This window comes from Oryctolagus cuniculus, chromosome 20, assembly GCF_964237555.1.
Source record: "Oryctolagus cuniculus chromosome 20, mOryCun1.1, whole genome shotgun sequence".
NCBI lineage: Eukaryota > Metazoa > Chordata > Mammalia > Lagomorpha > Leporidae > Oryctolagus > Oryctolagus cuniculus.
Window position 1 is genome coordinate 20,184,482 of NC_091451.1, and position 15,079 is coordinate 20,199,560.

Consider the following 15,079-nt stretch of genomic DNA (forward strand, 5'->3'; position numbering starts at 1 on the left):
GAAGACCTTTCTTTTTTTTTTTTTTTTTTTTTTTTTTTTTTGACAGGCAGAGTGGACAGTGAGAGAGAGAGACAGAGAGAAAGGTCTTCCTTTTGCCGTTGGTTCACTCTCCAATGGCCGCCACGGCCAGCGCGCTGCGGCCGGTGCACCACGCTGATCCGATGGCAGGAGCCAGGTACTTCTTCTGGTCTCCCATGTGGGTGCAGGGCCCAAGGAATTGGGCCATCCTCCACTGCACTCCTGGGCCACAGCAGAGCGCTGGCCTGGAAGAGGGGCAACCGGGACAGAATCCGGCGCCCCGACCGGGACTAGAACCCGGTGTACCGGCGCTGCAAGGCAGAGGATTAGCCTAGTGAGCTGCGGCGCCGGCTGGAAGACCTTTCTCTCTGTCTCTCTCACTGTCCACTCTGCCTGGAAAATAAATAAATAAATAAAGCTTCACAAACTACCTACCATCAGGAGGGAAATGCTACCAGATGAATTGCTAAGTAGCAACTTGTACTCCACTATGTCTTGCTTCTCACCAAGAGATGACAGAATAATAACATCCAGTTCTATGGTTGAGAATGTGGAGTTTCAGCTAGCTGTGGATTCTAAAATTACCTCTACTAGAGTAGGAATTCTTAGCATTCATCTTAGCCATATTCATGTCACAACAGTTTCATTTGTAAAATCAGTCTATAAAAACAACCTTGTTACAATTCTTCTTTTTTTTTTTTTTTTTTTTTTTTGACAGGCAGAGTGGACAGTGAGAGAGACAGAGAGAAAGGTCTTCCTTTGCCGTTGGTTCACCCTCCAATGGCCGCTGCAGCCGGCGCACCGCGCTGATCCAAAGGCAGGAGCAAGGTTCTTCTCCTGGTCTCCCATGGGGTGCAAGGCCCAAGCACTTGGGCCATCCTCCACTGCACTCCCTGGCCACAGCAGAGGGCTGGCCTGGAAGAGGGGCAACCGGGAAAGAATCCGGCGCCCCGACCGGGACTAGAACCCGGTGTGCCAGCGCCGCAAGGCGGAGGATTAGCCTAGTGAGCCGCGGCGTTGGCCCAATTCTTCATCTTTTTAAACCAATCAATAGGCCTCTGTTCAAATTATCAAAGTCCTGGAATGCTTTCCATATTATAAAGCCACCAAGTTTTAGAAAGGATAGCAAATACACAGCCTGTGCCAGAAAGATGTCCTACTCTTTTTCCTGCAAGTTATAAGGTTCATTTCCAGAACTTTAGACATTCATCCTAGCTTTACTCCATATTGGAGGCAACCCCTTCAATGCCAGGTGATGCCACCCACGGCCACACAGGAGCGAGACACACACAGCGGCAAACGTGCGAGAGATACACTATAAGCCACCAACATGCTCGCAGATGATACCAACATGTTTGAAGGGAGCTTTCGGGGCTCATTACCAAATCAGCACGCTCCCTCTGATCACGATTCAGGAGCAGCTATCACGTAAGTGAAGAAGGGTGTGTGTGCAGGGGGCAGGGGAATTAGAGGCCAGAGCCCCCTCAGGACGGGGTGTAGGGACTCCCTTCGCCCCAGGGAGATGGCACAGGGTGGCTCCACAACGACCCTGTACAGTAATTTTAATTGAATTTGAAATGAGAGAAGACAGCGCAGCCTAAGTCTCCCATCCACTGACTTGGTACCAGAACACCACATCTTCCTTAATGACTGATTTTTACTGAATGAAGGCATAATCACAGAACTCCTCCTCCGGAAAAAAAAAAAAAAAGAGAGAGAGAGAGAGAGAGAGCGCGATGCTTTTGAGCACGCCGCTTTTCCAGAGTGTATTCAGCCAGCGCTTTCAACTTCATCTGACTTGGAGTGCAGACGCTCGCAGGAGCTATCAGCTGCGCGGGCCGCCCCGGCCTGGGACCCTGCCCCCGGCCCCAGCCCTGGCGTCTGGGCGCCCGAACGCGCGGCCCTTCTGAGCCGGCAGCCTCGCTCCCAACCACTGCCCCAGCACAGGTCCTTAACTGCCTCTCAGGACACGCCTGGCCCGGCACGGCCGCTGGACGCGCGCCCTCCCTCCCACGGCCACCTCGAATCAGAAGCCAGCAACGGGAGAAGGAGCGCGCCGAGAGAGGCGAGGTCAGGCGGCCGCGGCCACGCTGGCTGCGGGGTGTTGGAAGGCAGGGGACAGGCCCGCGGGCAAGCTGAGAAACGCTGCACACCCGGCAGCCACGGCTCCGACCGTCCGAGCCGGCCGGGCCCGCAGGACGCCACGCCGCCGCTCAGGGCCGGGCCACTGCCGCCTCCCCGCCTGCCCTGCCCAGCCCCGGCCCCGGCCCTGACCCTGACCCAGGCCCCGGCCCCGGCCCTGGCCCCACAGACGCCGCTCCCCGCCGCGGCTCGCACACTCACCGGGAGCGCGCGCCGGCCGGGCGCGATCTCCGCCCCGCCCGGCCCCCGCACGACAGCGCCGCAGCCACGTCACGGCGCGTGCGCTCTCCGCGCGCTCGCAACGGCCCCGGGAGACGCTGCCCACTCGGCGTGCTGGTTTCCTTAGCGACGGAGCGGGCCGGGGCCGAGGCGTCGGGAGGACGGCGGCAGCGCGGACCGCGGGAAAGCCACGATGTCGTCGAAGGGAAAGGACAGGAAAAAAAGCAAAAGCAGAGTCAGAAGCAAGAAGGGGAAGTAAGGAGCAGCGCCGTGGGGCTTCCTCTGCCTGAGTCTGGGCGCCGGCGTCCGCCTTCCTCCCGCTGGCCCTCCTGGACTCCCGCCCCTGAGAAGCTCGATTCCTGTTCATTCTGTTTATTTGAGAGGCACAGTTACAGAGACCTAGACCTAGACCTAGACCTAGACCCACACCCACACCCACACCCACACCCACACCCTTGCGTCTGCTGGTTCACCCCCCAAATGGCCACACCGGCTGGAGCTGGGCTGATCAGGAACCGAAAGCTAATTTCGGGTCTCCCACGTGGGTGCAGGGGCCCAAGCACTTGGGTCATCTTCTACTGCTTCCCCAGGCCGTTCGCAGGAAGCTGGATGGGAAGAGGTGCAGCCGGGACTCGAACCTGCACCCATTAGGAAGTTAACCTACTAAGCCACAGCGCCAGCCCCAACCTGGGCATTCTCGCCCACAGTCTGAGACCTGTCTGTGTGTGTGTATAAGTGAGACAATTGATAAGTATCTAGAGCCTTGCCGGGTGGTTGAAGTCGCTCCTCGGGCCTTTCCGGCGGCCCCTATAGATGCAGAGGGGGAACCCGAAGAATCTGACCAGACTGCCAGAGGCGTTGCAGTGGGTCGTGCCCCAGCACTGGCGTTTGCAAGGGTGGGACTGCTGCTAGTTTGCCCTCAGATCTCTCGTGCTGTCCTCTGCTGGCTTCCGTGGAGTTAGACATGGTGTTCAGCAGCGCCATAAATGGGACCGCAACGGAGTCTCTGACACGTGTGTTGTTTATAAAGTCGCTTAAAGTTCACAGTCAGTACAGAAAGTCTGAAAGTATCAGGAAAACAGCACCTGCAATCCCATTACCCAAAGATAAACACTACTGTCATTTTGGAGTATTTGTTTTTCTTTGTAAAGTGATCACCCAGTAGGCATACTTATTTGTAGCTTTTTCATCTCATGTATTAATATAATTTTTTTTTTAATATTTTTATTTGAAAGGTCAAAAGACAGTCTAAGATCTCCCATCAGCTGTCTCACTCCCAAATGCTGGCAACAGCCCAGCCAAAGCCAGGAGTCAGGAACTCAGTCTCCCACATGGGAGACGGGGACCCAAGTACTTGAGCTGTCATCTCCTAGCTCCCAGGGTCCACTTTAACAGGAAGCTGGGTCAAAAGCAGAGAAGCCAGGACATTTGGAGCTTGGCTGATCCGAAGCCAGGAGCTTCTTCCAGGTCTCCCTCATGGGTGGCAGTACCCCAAGCACTTGGGCATGTTGCACTGCTTTTCCTTGGCCATTAGCAGGGAGCTGAATCAGAAGTGGAGCAGCCAAGACTCCAGCCAGCACCCATATGGGATGCCAGTGCTGTGGTAGCAGCTTTACCCGCTACAGTACCAGCCCTGTGATTTTTTTTTTAATGTAATTGCAGTTAGTCTAGCCAAGGCCAAGGCCTTATCACATTCCTGGAATGCACTAGCCTATGTTTCTGTCTTTGGCCATGCCATCTGCAATGAGGAACACCAAGGACAACCACTCTTTTATTCCTTGGATTTTCTGTGGCGCATTGTTTGAGAAACGCAGCTTGTATCAGAGGTGTCTGCTTCCTTGCCTGGAGTGTTCTGAGCAGGTGAGGCCTGACTCCTTCAGGGAGCGATTGGACGATTATAGCGAGGCAGTCTCTGGAGCCTAGTCGTGCTGGAAGAGGAGCTGTGGACTAGGTGGTTGGGGAATGGGGTTGGCCTTCATTTGAAGGGAACCAGAGTTGAAAGTAGGGGTGGAGAGGTGCTAAGAGGTGGGAATGGGCAAGTGGAAATGTAGAGTGACAGTATGTACATGGCCACACATACGTGTGTGTGAATATTTAGAATTCAAACACTATGAAGTCGTCTTTTTTTTTTTTTTTAAGATTATTTATTTATTTGGCCGGCACCGCGGCTCACTAGGCTAATCCTCCGCCTGCGGTGCCGGCACCCCAGGTTCTAGTCCCGGTCAGGGCACCGGATTCTGTCCCGGTTGTTCCTCTTCCAGTCCAGCTCTCTGCTGTGGCCGGGAGTGCAGTGGAGGATGGCCCAAGTGCTTGGGCCCTGCACCCACCTGGGAAACCAGGAGGAAGCACCTGGCTCCTGGCTTCAGATCGGTGCAGTGCGCTGGCCGGCCGTAGCAGCCATCTGGGGGGTGAACGAACGGAAGGAAGACTTTTCTCTCTGTCTCTCTCACTGTCTAACTCTACTGTCAAAAAACATTTATTTATTTATTTATTTATTTGAAAGGCAGAGTTACAGGGAGGTGGAGGCAGAGAGAGAGAGATAGAGGTCTTCCATCCACTGGTTCACAGAGCTTGCCCCAGTTATATATATTACCTGTTTATATACGTATCTGGTGCCTGTCATATATAAGGGATGGTGTTTTGTTAATCCTCTTACAATATTAGTTTGAAAAATCTCTCCTTTTATCACTTTAATCGTTAGGTTCCTGCCTTTTTGAAAGTTTCCTCTCCATCCCTTTATAAAGAATTATGTTTTGTTTCTTAGGCATCATTAAAGTCCACTGCACTGTGGCACCAGCTGATGTTTAACACACACTTGCACTCTGACTCCAATTTGGTCCAAGGTCTAGCCAGAAACAAAACAAAATAAACCTGGGAGATGGAGAGAGCGGGGGATTACAGGTACATCACAAACATACCCTCATGTCACAGGGTAACAAGAGAATCAGTGGACTTGCTGCAGAGAGAACCAAGGTAAGAGCCCTGGTAGGAATAGAAAGAACGGTTCAAAGATGGGAGAATCAGAGATGGGAAGATTGAACATTGCGTGAAACACATTGGATTTATCATGCCTTTCCTCATTGTTTCTCCAGGCATTTAGAGTTATGCTCCAAAGTTCCCCTCTTCTAGGAAGAAATACCTACCAACTATTTTGGGAATGCAAGTAAATGTATGTTTCTCATTAACTCATGTATCCAACAATATTTGCTCATGTGTGCCAGGCAGTGCCCAGCAAAGCAATTTTGAAAAAGAGCAAGAGATAGAATACTCATGAGTTACAGCGGAGAAGGAGTCACAGGCCGTATGTGTTCTCTGTCATGCAGGAAGTCGGTGAAAACAGATGAATCTGTGGTGGAGAGAGCCAAAGCCAATGCTTCTCTCTGGGAGGCCAGGTTGGAAGTCACCGAGCTCTCCAGGATTGAGTACCGTGATACTTCCCGGAGACTGGCGAAAAGTAATGAGGAGTTGAAGAAACAGCAGTATATAATGGAGAAAGACACAATCTCTGTCTTAAGCTACCTGAAGAAGCAGGACCAGGAGAAAGACAATATGGTAGGTAGATAGAATGCCTCCGATACCGCACTCCTGTCTCTGGTTGCACTTGTGTGAAGACGTATACCTCTTAATAACGCCATGTAGCTGCCATATTGTAATTCCCATTTTACGGCTGAAGAAATTGACTCAGAAAGGACTGAGAACTGACCCCAGGTCACGCAGCTAGTCGATGTTAAAAGGGGGAACTCGGGTATAGTGACACATTCTTCTTGTACCCACCTGCCCGGTAAGCCCCTGGGAAACCCAAGGAAGTTTCCACCATGCTGAGGATGGTGTGCTTCCTTTCCAAGTACGTTTTTGCACCTCTACTCTTGATGTTCACTTCCATAAATAATGCATACTGTAGTCATGGTTTAAAATGCACGTAAGTACTATCATACTGCAAATATCTTTTGCAACTTTTCACTTAACATTATTCTGTGACAATTTACAAAATCATGTGATGATTCAGTTTTCTTAAAATTTATAACACATTCCATTTTTCAAAAAGATTTATTTGAAAGGCAGAAGAGAGAGAGAGAGAGAGAGAGAGAGAGAGAGAATCTTCCATCTGCTGGTTCACTCCCCAAATGGCTACAACAGTACAACAGCCAGAGCAGGGCCAGGCCAGACTCGGGAAGGGTCCAGACACGTGGGCCATCACCTGTTCCCTTGCTGGGTGCACTAGCAGGAAGCAGCACTGGATTGTGGGCTGCCAGCATTCCAAGGAGCAGCTTAAACCACTGCACCGCAACGCCAGCCCCGGCAGGTGGCTCTAAAAATTCATTCCTAATTGCCTTATAATAATTCCTTTAAATAAGTAAACCAAAATTCACTTCTCCTTACCCTTCTGTTGGTCATTTAGATTCCCTTTCATTGTTACAGACATCAGCTGAAGGCTCTGGTGTATGTCTGCCTGTGCCCACGTGTGAGAGTTTCTCCAGAGAGGCCTTGTGGAAGTGAGGTTACCACATTATGGGAGTGTGCCACTGAAACTTCGCAAAGGTTTAAGTTGGGCCCTACAGAGCTTTTAGCAGTGAATATCATTGCAGGCAATGTATTAGAATAGTTCTTGTTTACCTGCGTTTTGGTCAGCACTTGACCTACACTTAGTATCTTTTGCCAGTCTTACGTGTTTATAAATGATCTCACTGTTGCTTCATTTATTTTCCTGGTTTCTAGTCACTTGAACATCTTTTCTGTGGTCTTCACACGTTTTGCTTCTGCACACATGCTTGCATGAACTAATACTGGAGTGATGGGGGAGCTTGGCTCCTACTTAAGGGTGATGTGCAAGTTTAGGAGTCACTCCATGTGGTTTTCTTTTTGAGTTATTTATTTGAAAAGCAGAGTTACAGAGAAGCAGAGGCAGAGCGAGCGAGAGTCTTCCATCCACTGGTTCGATGGATGCTAAAACTATTGGTGAAAATATGATGAGGAGAAGGATATTTGTATAACTTAAAAATATCTTCCCACAAATTACTTAATAATAACAGGAGGAAAAATAGTTACTTTTAAGGGGAGAAATCTGGCAGGCGCAATCTTAACCAATTAATTAAAAATAATATCATGATGTTGTATACTAAAAAGAATACATCACCACTTAGACAGAATTTGCTTGCCATGAGAAAACACCAGACAAGTTCCATCTTGAACAGTATTTAAAAAAAATTGACATAAAAGGAGATGGGAATTCTAGATTAAAGGAGAGCAAGATACATGACAACTAAATCCAATTCATGATCCTAGAGAAGGAAAAAAGTTACAATAAAGGACGTTATTGGAACAACTGTCCGCTAAACTTGATTATGGAGTATAGACTAAGAAATAGTATCATATCAGTGTTAAATTTCCTAAATGATAACTATACTGTGCATATAAAACATAATGTCCTTTTTTATTAGGAAATGCATATTTGGGGTAGGGGTATGATGTCAACTTAAACTCATATGGTTCAGAAAAACATATATATATAGAGAGAAAGCAAATGTGCTAAAATTAAGAGGGAAAGAGAAAGAAAATGTGTCAAAATTTATGTGTTTGGATTCTGTACTCTGCTTGAGACTTAAAAAAAAAAGTTACATAAGAGAAATGTAGATCTAAGTGACAATGAGGTGTCTCCTCGCACTCATTATGATGGCTGATTTAGAAGGTGCAGGCTCGTCCTGCAAGGCCCACACTGCCGGGATCGTGGGGCGACAGCATCCTTCCACAAGAAGCACTGGAGACAAGAACACGTACGTGTATTACCAGTCAGACTTAAGCTTTTAAAGGGCAGGCAGAGGGGGCATAGCTAGTTTAGGGCAACACTAATTCTATAGGATAAAGCCGATAATTGGCGCAGCTGTGCTTCTCCAATCAGCTTGAAGGTCACATCACCTAATGGTCCTGGGCCACACCCGAGTGCTGTTTGCCTGACTGGTAATTACAAGACCCTTCAACGGGGAGTGAGGTAGGGGAAATGTGCCAGCAGTCAGACCATCCTAACCTCCTGCATGGGCTGGGCAGGCAATCCCCCAGCCAGGCACAGGATCACCCACAAAGAGGGAGCGTGCGAGGGAATAACATGTTCTTAGAATTGTACAGAGCACATCAGATCTGTTAAAAACTAACTTTTTTTGAAAAATTAAAACAGCTACATACAAGGACATCCTTTTGTGGAAAAAAACAACTATAGAAATTCTGTTGTGTTCATCACAATTGAGTTTGGATGGATTACCACAAATGAATAGTTGAAGATCTTTTTTAAAGTCACATTTTTTTGGCAGCAACATTTCTTTAGAATGTTGTCTAAGGCTAGCTGCATGATTAACGAAAGATATTGGGCTTTTTCCCATTTACTAAGTTGATAATTTTTTGGATTTATTTGTGATTATCATGGCATTGCTTTTTAATTATCCATAGGCTAATTTAGTACATTTCCAAAGAGTTAAAATTTTGAGTTTGTATCACTCAGATAATATTGGAATAAAATATGTAAAGGATAAAAAGATTGAAATCCTGTCACTTGCTACAATGTGGTGAACCTCAAGGATATTAATTTAAATGAAGTAAGCCAGTCACAAATGATCAAGTACTGTATGAAGTATTACACATAAAGTATTTAAAGGAGTCACAGCATAGGAGCAGAAAAGGTGATTGCCAAGGACTCGGGGGAGAGAAGAGGGAATGTGTGTCTAATGGGTAGAGAGTTGGATTTGCAAGATGAAAAATTCTAAAGCTCTGTTTAACAGTGTGGGTATACTTGACACTACTAACCGCATATGAGAAACTGCCAACATGATATATTTAATAGTTTTTTTTTTTTTTTTTACCACAATAAACAAGCTACCTAGGTTATTCTCATGATAACCAGGTTTTGAAAACTGAAAAAAGCAGATTAATGGTATGGTATGGGTAAGTTCCTGTCCCCTTCTCTTCCCACTCACTCACTGCTTCTTCTACCCTGCTGGCTTTAGTGTTATGCAGAAACTAGGCCATACTGAAGGTAGGACACGGAGCACTGTCTTTACCCTTCTTACTCTCTATTTTCATCTTCCACAGATTGAAAAATTAAAACAGCAGTTGATTGAAACAAAGGAAAAAGCTGAAGAGGAGAAGCAGCAAATGGTGAGTTCTCTATATTCACTAACACTTTACTTACTGCTTAGTTCAGGTATTTAAGAGCCAATAAGTGTGGCTGGTGCTGGGAGACGGTTTCAGTCTCAGCTGCTCCACTTCCAGTCCAGCTCCCTGTTAAGGCACCTGGGAAAGCAGTGGAAGATGGCCCAAGTCCTTGAGCCCCTGCACCCGCATGGGGGACCCGAAGAAGCTCCTGGCTCCTGGCTTCAGACTGACCCAGCGCTGGCCATTGTGGCCATTTGGGGAGTGAACAAACAGATGGAAAATTTCTGTCTCTCCTCCTTCTCGCTCACTCTCTCTCTCTCTCTGTAACTCTGCCTTTCAAATAAATAAAATCTTTTAAAAAAAAAAAGACCCAATAAGAATAATAAGTTTAAAGCAGCCCAATGACTGGAAATCCCACACACTTCATTGTACAGAAGCTCAAAGATAACATAGTAAATATGTTATTGCAGAGAACTATCTGGTGTTAGGAATGCTTTTTGTTCCTAAGTTTGTTATTGTTTCTAGGGCTATTTCAGTAGACAGAGCTCAGAAATATATATTTTTAAAATATTAAATTATGAATTCATACTAATACTTTCAGTTCAGTTGTAGGAATATAAAGTTTTTATTTAATCTTACCTGTATCTCCTTTCTTCCTTGCCAAAAATCTAGTTCTTCAAAAAAAGTTGTTGGCCGGCACCACGGCTCACTAGGCTAATCCTCCGCCTGCGGCGCCAGCACCCTGGGTCCTAGTCCCGGTTGGGGTGCCGGTTCTGTCCTGGTTGCTCTCTGCTATGGCCCAGGAAGGCAGTGGAGGATGGCCCAAGTGCTTGGGCCCTGCACCCGCATGGGAGACCAGGATGAAGCACCTGGCTCTTGGCTTCGGATTGGCGCAGCGCCCCAACCGTAGCAGCCACTTGGGGAGTCAACCAACAGAAAAAGGAAGACCTTTCTCTCTGTCTCTCTGTCTCTCTCACTGTCTAACTCTACCTGTCAAAAAAATAAAAAATTAAAAAGAAAAAAGTTATCATTTATTTCTTTTTATCTATTTAAAAGGCAGAGAGAGAGAGAGATCTGTCATCTGCTGGTTTATTGCCTAAATGCCCACAACAGCTGGGGCTAGGCCACGCAGAAGCCAGGAGACAGAAACTCAATCTGGGTCTCCCACAGGGGTGGCAGGAACCCAAGTACTGGAGCCATCACTGCTGCCTCCCAGGGTGCCCATGAGTAGGAAGCTGGGATAGGAAGCGGAGTTGGGACTTTAACCCAGATACTCTGATAATGGGATGTGGGCATCCCAAGGGCATCTTTTTGTTGTATCTCATAAAGACAACATTTGAAACATAGTAATTTTTCCCACTGTACCTGCTCTCCCACCCCTTCCTCTTCCCTCTCCTGTTTAATCTGAGAAAGAAAAAGAAAAAATAATAAAATAAAAAAGCTAAGAAAATTGTCCGTCGACAGTCCAGCCAAGGGCTGTTCAGTGCTTCCTTATCGAAGGTGATTTCACTTTTTTTTCCCTTTCCTCCTTTCCTTTCCTTCCTCACCCTTCTTTTCTTTTAGAAACTTAATTATCTTTAAAGAAGAACCCAGGAATGATACATCTCTTGCCAGCTCTTAGATATAACTGTAACTAATATCCTCCACTTAATACACTAAAAGGAAGTGATTGGGGACAGAGGTCCTGCATGGGAAGTTAGTGCACAGTGACTCTTGCTTATTTAACAAATAGCACTCTTCTGTATGACATCAGTGATCACCGAGGTATCTTGACATGCGCTGCCTCAGCTATGGAGCCTTCACTCCTTTTTATTCTATTATTATTTCCAGACACGTAGTACTATTTATATGATCACTTTAACACTTGTCCCTTTCTATATGGTCACTTTACCACTTAATCCTATCCATTTGATCTCTGTAACACTTAAACTGATATATTTTACCAGCCAGCTTAAGGGAATTTGGGGTCCCATGGCAAATTTCTAAACTGTACCCTTAGAATTAAGTTCATAGGAATGTATGCAGAACTATACTGCTTTGTAGTTATGAACTTCATACATTTCAACTTTAAGGTCTTGGTAATTCTTCTCACTGTGCCTGCCCTCCTACCTACACTCCCACCCTCCTTCCTCTTCCTTTTCTTATTCTCACTCTTATTTTTTACTAAGATCTATTTTCTTTTATAAATCTTTTTAAAAAGATTTATTTTACTTATTTGAAAGACAGAGAGAGAGAGAGAGAGAGAGAGAGAGAGAGAGAGAGAGGTCTTCCATCTGCTGATTCACTCTCAAGATGGCTGCAATGGCCCGGAGCTACACCGATCCGAAGCCAGGAGCCAGGAGCTTCTTCCAGGTCTCCCACGTGGGTGCAGGGGCCCAAGGACTTGGGTCATCTTCTACTGCTTTCCCAGGCCACAGCAGAGAGCTGGATCAGAAGAGGAGCAGCCAGGACTAGAACCAAAGCCCATATGGGATGCCAGTGCTTCAGGCCGGGGCTTCAACCCACTATGCCACAGCACTGGCCCCTAAGATCTATTTTCAATTTTTATACACATATAATTAACCCTATGTTAAGTAAAGAGTTCAATAATTAGTATGAAAGAACAAAGATAAGGAAGATATGATAAGGGAAAAGAAAAGAAAAAGAAAAATATAAACTAAAAAGCTGTTTCTCAACAGACAAGGACTGTTCAAAGTCATTGCTTTTTGAAGTGTCAGTATCATTTCTACAGGTTGCCTTTTAGGTGCTCTTTTAGTTATCACAGGTCAGAGAGAACATATGGTATTTGTCCTTTTGGGGCTGGTTTATTTCACTAAGTATAATGTTTTCCAGTTTCATCCATTTTGTTGCAAATGACCAGATTTCATTTTTTCACTGCTTTGTAGTATTCCATGGTGTACATATCCCATAATTTCTTTATGCAGTCTTCAATTGATGGGCATTTCAGTTGATTCTATGTCTTTGGTATTGTGAATTGAGCTGCGATAAACATGGAGGTACAGATAGCTCTTTTTTTTTTTTCTAAGATTTTATTTATTTATTTGACAGGTAGGGTTACAGACAGTGAGAGAAATAGGCAGAGAGAAATGTCCTCTCTCCACTGGTTCACTCCCCAAATGGCCACAACGGCCAGAGCTGTGACGATCTGAAGCCAGGAGCCAGGTGCCTCTTCCCAGTCCCCCACGCGGGTGAGGGGCCCAAGCACTTGGGCCATCTTCCACTGCCTTCCCAGGCCACAGCAGAGAGCTGGACTGGAAGAGGGGCAGCTAAGACAAGAACAAGAGCCCATATGGATGCTGGTGCCGCAGGCGGAGGATTAACCCAGTGCGCCATGACGCCCGTCCCAGATAGTTCTTTCATATGCTGATTTTGTTTCCCTTGGGTAGATTCCCAGGAGTGGGATGGCTGGAATATATGGTAGGTCTATATTCAGATTTCTGAGGCATCTTCACACTGTCTCCCAGACTGGCTTTACCAATTTATATTCCCACCAACAGTGGATTAGGGTACCCCAGGGCATTTTCTTTTTTTTAGATTTACTTATTTATTTGAAAGTCAGAGAGAGGCAGAGAGGCAGAGAGGCAGAGAGGGAGAGAGAGAGAGAGAGAGAGAGAGAGAGGTCTTCCGTCCGCTGGTTCACTCCCCAAATGGCTGAAACGGCCAGAGCTCCGAAGCCAGGAGCCAAGAGCTTCTTCCGGGTCTCCCACATGGGTGCAGGGGCACAAGGACCTGTGCCATTTCATACTGCTTTTCCAAGCCATAGCAGAGAGCTGGATTGGAAGTGGAGCAGCCAGGACTGGAACTGGCGCCCATATAGGATGCCGGCACTGCAGGTGGCAGCTTTACCTGCTGTGCCACAGTGCCAGCCCCCTCAAGGGCATCTTAACCACAAAGTCAGATGCCCCCCTTCCAAAATCCTGGTTCTTAATCAGTATAATTACTTCGTTGCTTAAACCTTACTACATCAAAATCCTCAGTATACTAAGGTACCACCAATAGTAGATTACTGGAAATAATTTAGGATTTGGGGAGGTATTTCCACGCCCATAGAAAATATACTAATGAGGATTTATGGTCAAAATTGCAAGATATAAAACCATTTTGAATTCCTTACTGTGAACACAAACCCAACATATTTTGCCATAAACCCAACATATATGCCACAAATCCAACATATTTTGCTTCTGAGAGGTTGCTTTTTAAAAATATATATCTATTTATTTGAAAGAAAGAGATCTTCCATCCACTGGTTCATTTCCCAAATGCCAACAACAACTGGGTCTGGACCAGGCCAAAGCCAGGAGCCAGTAACTCAATCCAGATCTCCCACATGGGTGGCAGGGGCCCAAATACGTGGGCCATCATTTGGTACCTCCCAGGTGCATTAACAGGAAACAGAACGAGAAACAGAGGTGCAGGACTCAGACTCCAGGCACTCTGAAATGGGATATGGGTGCCCCAAGGGTAGTTTAACCTGTGTGCACAATGTCTGCCCCAGAGGTTACTTTTTAAGATTAAATTTTGAATGTAAAAATTTGTAATTATGTAAAGTGTATACATGGTTTTGAAATCAAGACTATCAAACAGGGGCTGGTGCTGTGGTGCAGTGTGTTAAAGCCCTAGCGTGCAGCGCTGACATCCCATATGGGTGCCTGTTCAAGTTCCTGCTGTTCCTCTTCCAATCCTGCTCTCTGCTGTGGCCTGGGAAAGCAGTAGAAGATGGCCCAAGTCCTTGTGCCCCTGCACCCACGTGGGAGACCTGGGAGAAGCTCCTGCTCCCGGCTCCAGATTGGCTCAGCTCCAGCCATTGTGGCCATTTAGGGGAGTGAACCAGAGGATTGGAGACCTCTCTCTCTCTCTCTCTCTCTCTCTCTCTCTCACTGTCTTTAACTTTACCTCTCAAACAAATAAAATGTTGTTTTTTTTTTTTTTAAAAAGACTGTGAAACAAAGTATGTATTGAGAAATCCAATTTCAATCCATGTCTTTTCCACACTGCCTTTTCCCTGTTCCTGTAGGTACTCATTGTGGGTTTATCCTTTCACTTAAAAATTTTTCACTGATGTTTGTAATAAATATTAACAGACAGGCATATTGCATCTCTTCTTTCTTAGATAAAGTGTAGTATATATTTTATTTCGTGTTTCTCGGAGATGAATCCACAGCCATGTATGAAGCTCTCCCGCATTAGCTATATGGTGGTCAGTTACATGTGTGTTCTCACTGTATTCAGCTGGACTCCACTTGAGTCAGGAATGCTAGGACAGGGTACCATAGATCAGGTGGTATAAACACACACATCACCCAGTTTTAGAGGCTGGAAGTCTGAGGTCAGGGTGTCAGCATGGGAAGGTTCTTTTATTTTATTTTATTTTATTTTTTGACAGGCAGAGTGGACAGTGTGAGAGAGAGACAGAGAGAAAGGTCTTCCTTTGCCGTTGGTGCACCCTCCAATGCGGCCGGCGCACCGCGCTGATCCGATGGCAGGAGCCAGGAGCCAGGTGCTTTTCCTGGTCTCCCATGGGGTGCAGGGCCCAAGCACCTGGGCCATCCTCCACTGC

The 15,079-nt window shown here is 46.5% G+C and overlaps 2 protein-coding genes across 12 annotated transcripts in view; one reads left to right on the forward strand and one right to left on the reverse strand.

Moving 5' to 3' along the window:
• Positions 1-2,493, reverse strand: part of ENTPD5 (ectonucleoside triphosphate diphosphohydrolase 5 (inactive)) — a 58,677-nt gene extending 56,184 nt beyond the window's left edge. For 2 of the 5 annotated variants that reach the window (XM_051826259.2, XM_017349383.3), the window contains exon 1: positions 2,362-2,493. The gene's annotated coding sequence lies outside the window, so the exon portion shown is untranslated. Of the gene's footprint in view, positions 1-453; positions 638-1,400; positions 1,736-1,974; positions 2,012-2,361 lie in introns of those variants that run through there. The other 3 variants (XM_051826256.2, XM_070065263.1, XM_051826255.2) reach the window with 3 other exon arrangements.
• BBOF1 (basal body orientation factor 1) overlaps positions 972-15,079 on the forward strand; it is a 51,746-nt gene continuing 37,638 nt past the window's right edge. The window contains exons 1-4 of one of the 7 annotated variants that reach the window (XM_008272059.3): positions 2,510-2,634; positions 5,144-5,352; positions 5,703-5,931; positions 9,457-9,522. In XM_008272059.3, the coding sequence (XP_008270281.1) occupies positions 5,258-5,352; positions 5,703-5,931; positions 9,457-9,522 (390 nt within the window). In that variant the 5' untranslated portion in view covers positions 2,510-2,634; positions 5,144-5,257. Of the gene's footprint in view, positions 1,447-2,494; positions 2,635-4,041; positions 4,240-5,143; positions 5,353-5,702; positions 5,932-9,456; positions 9,523-15,079 lie in introns of those variants that run through there. The other 6 variants (XM_051826251.2, XM_070065260.1, XM_070065259.1 and 3 more) reach the window with 6 other exon arrangements.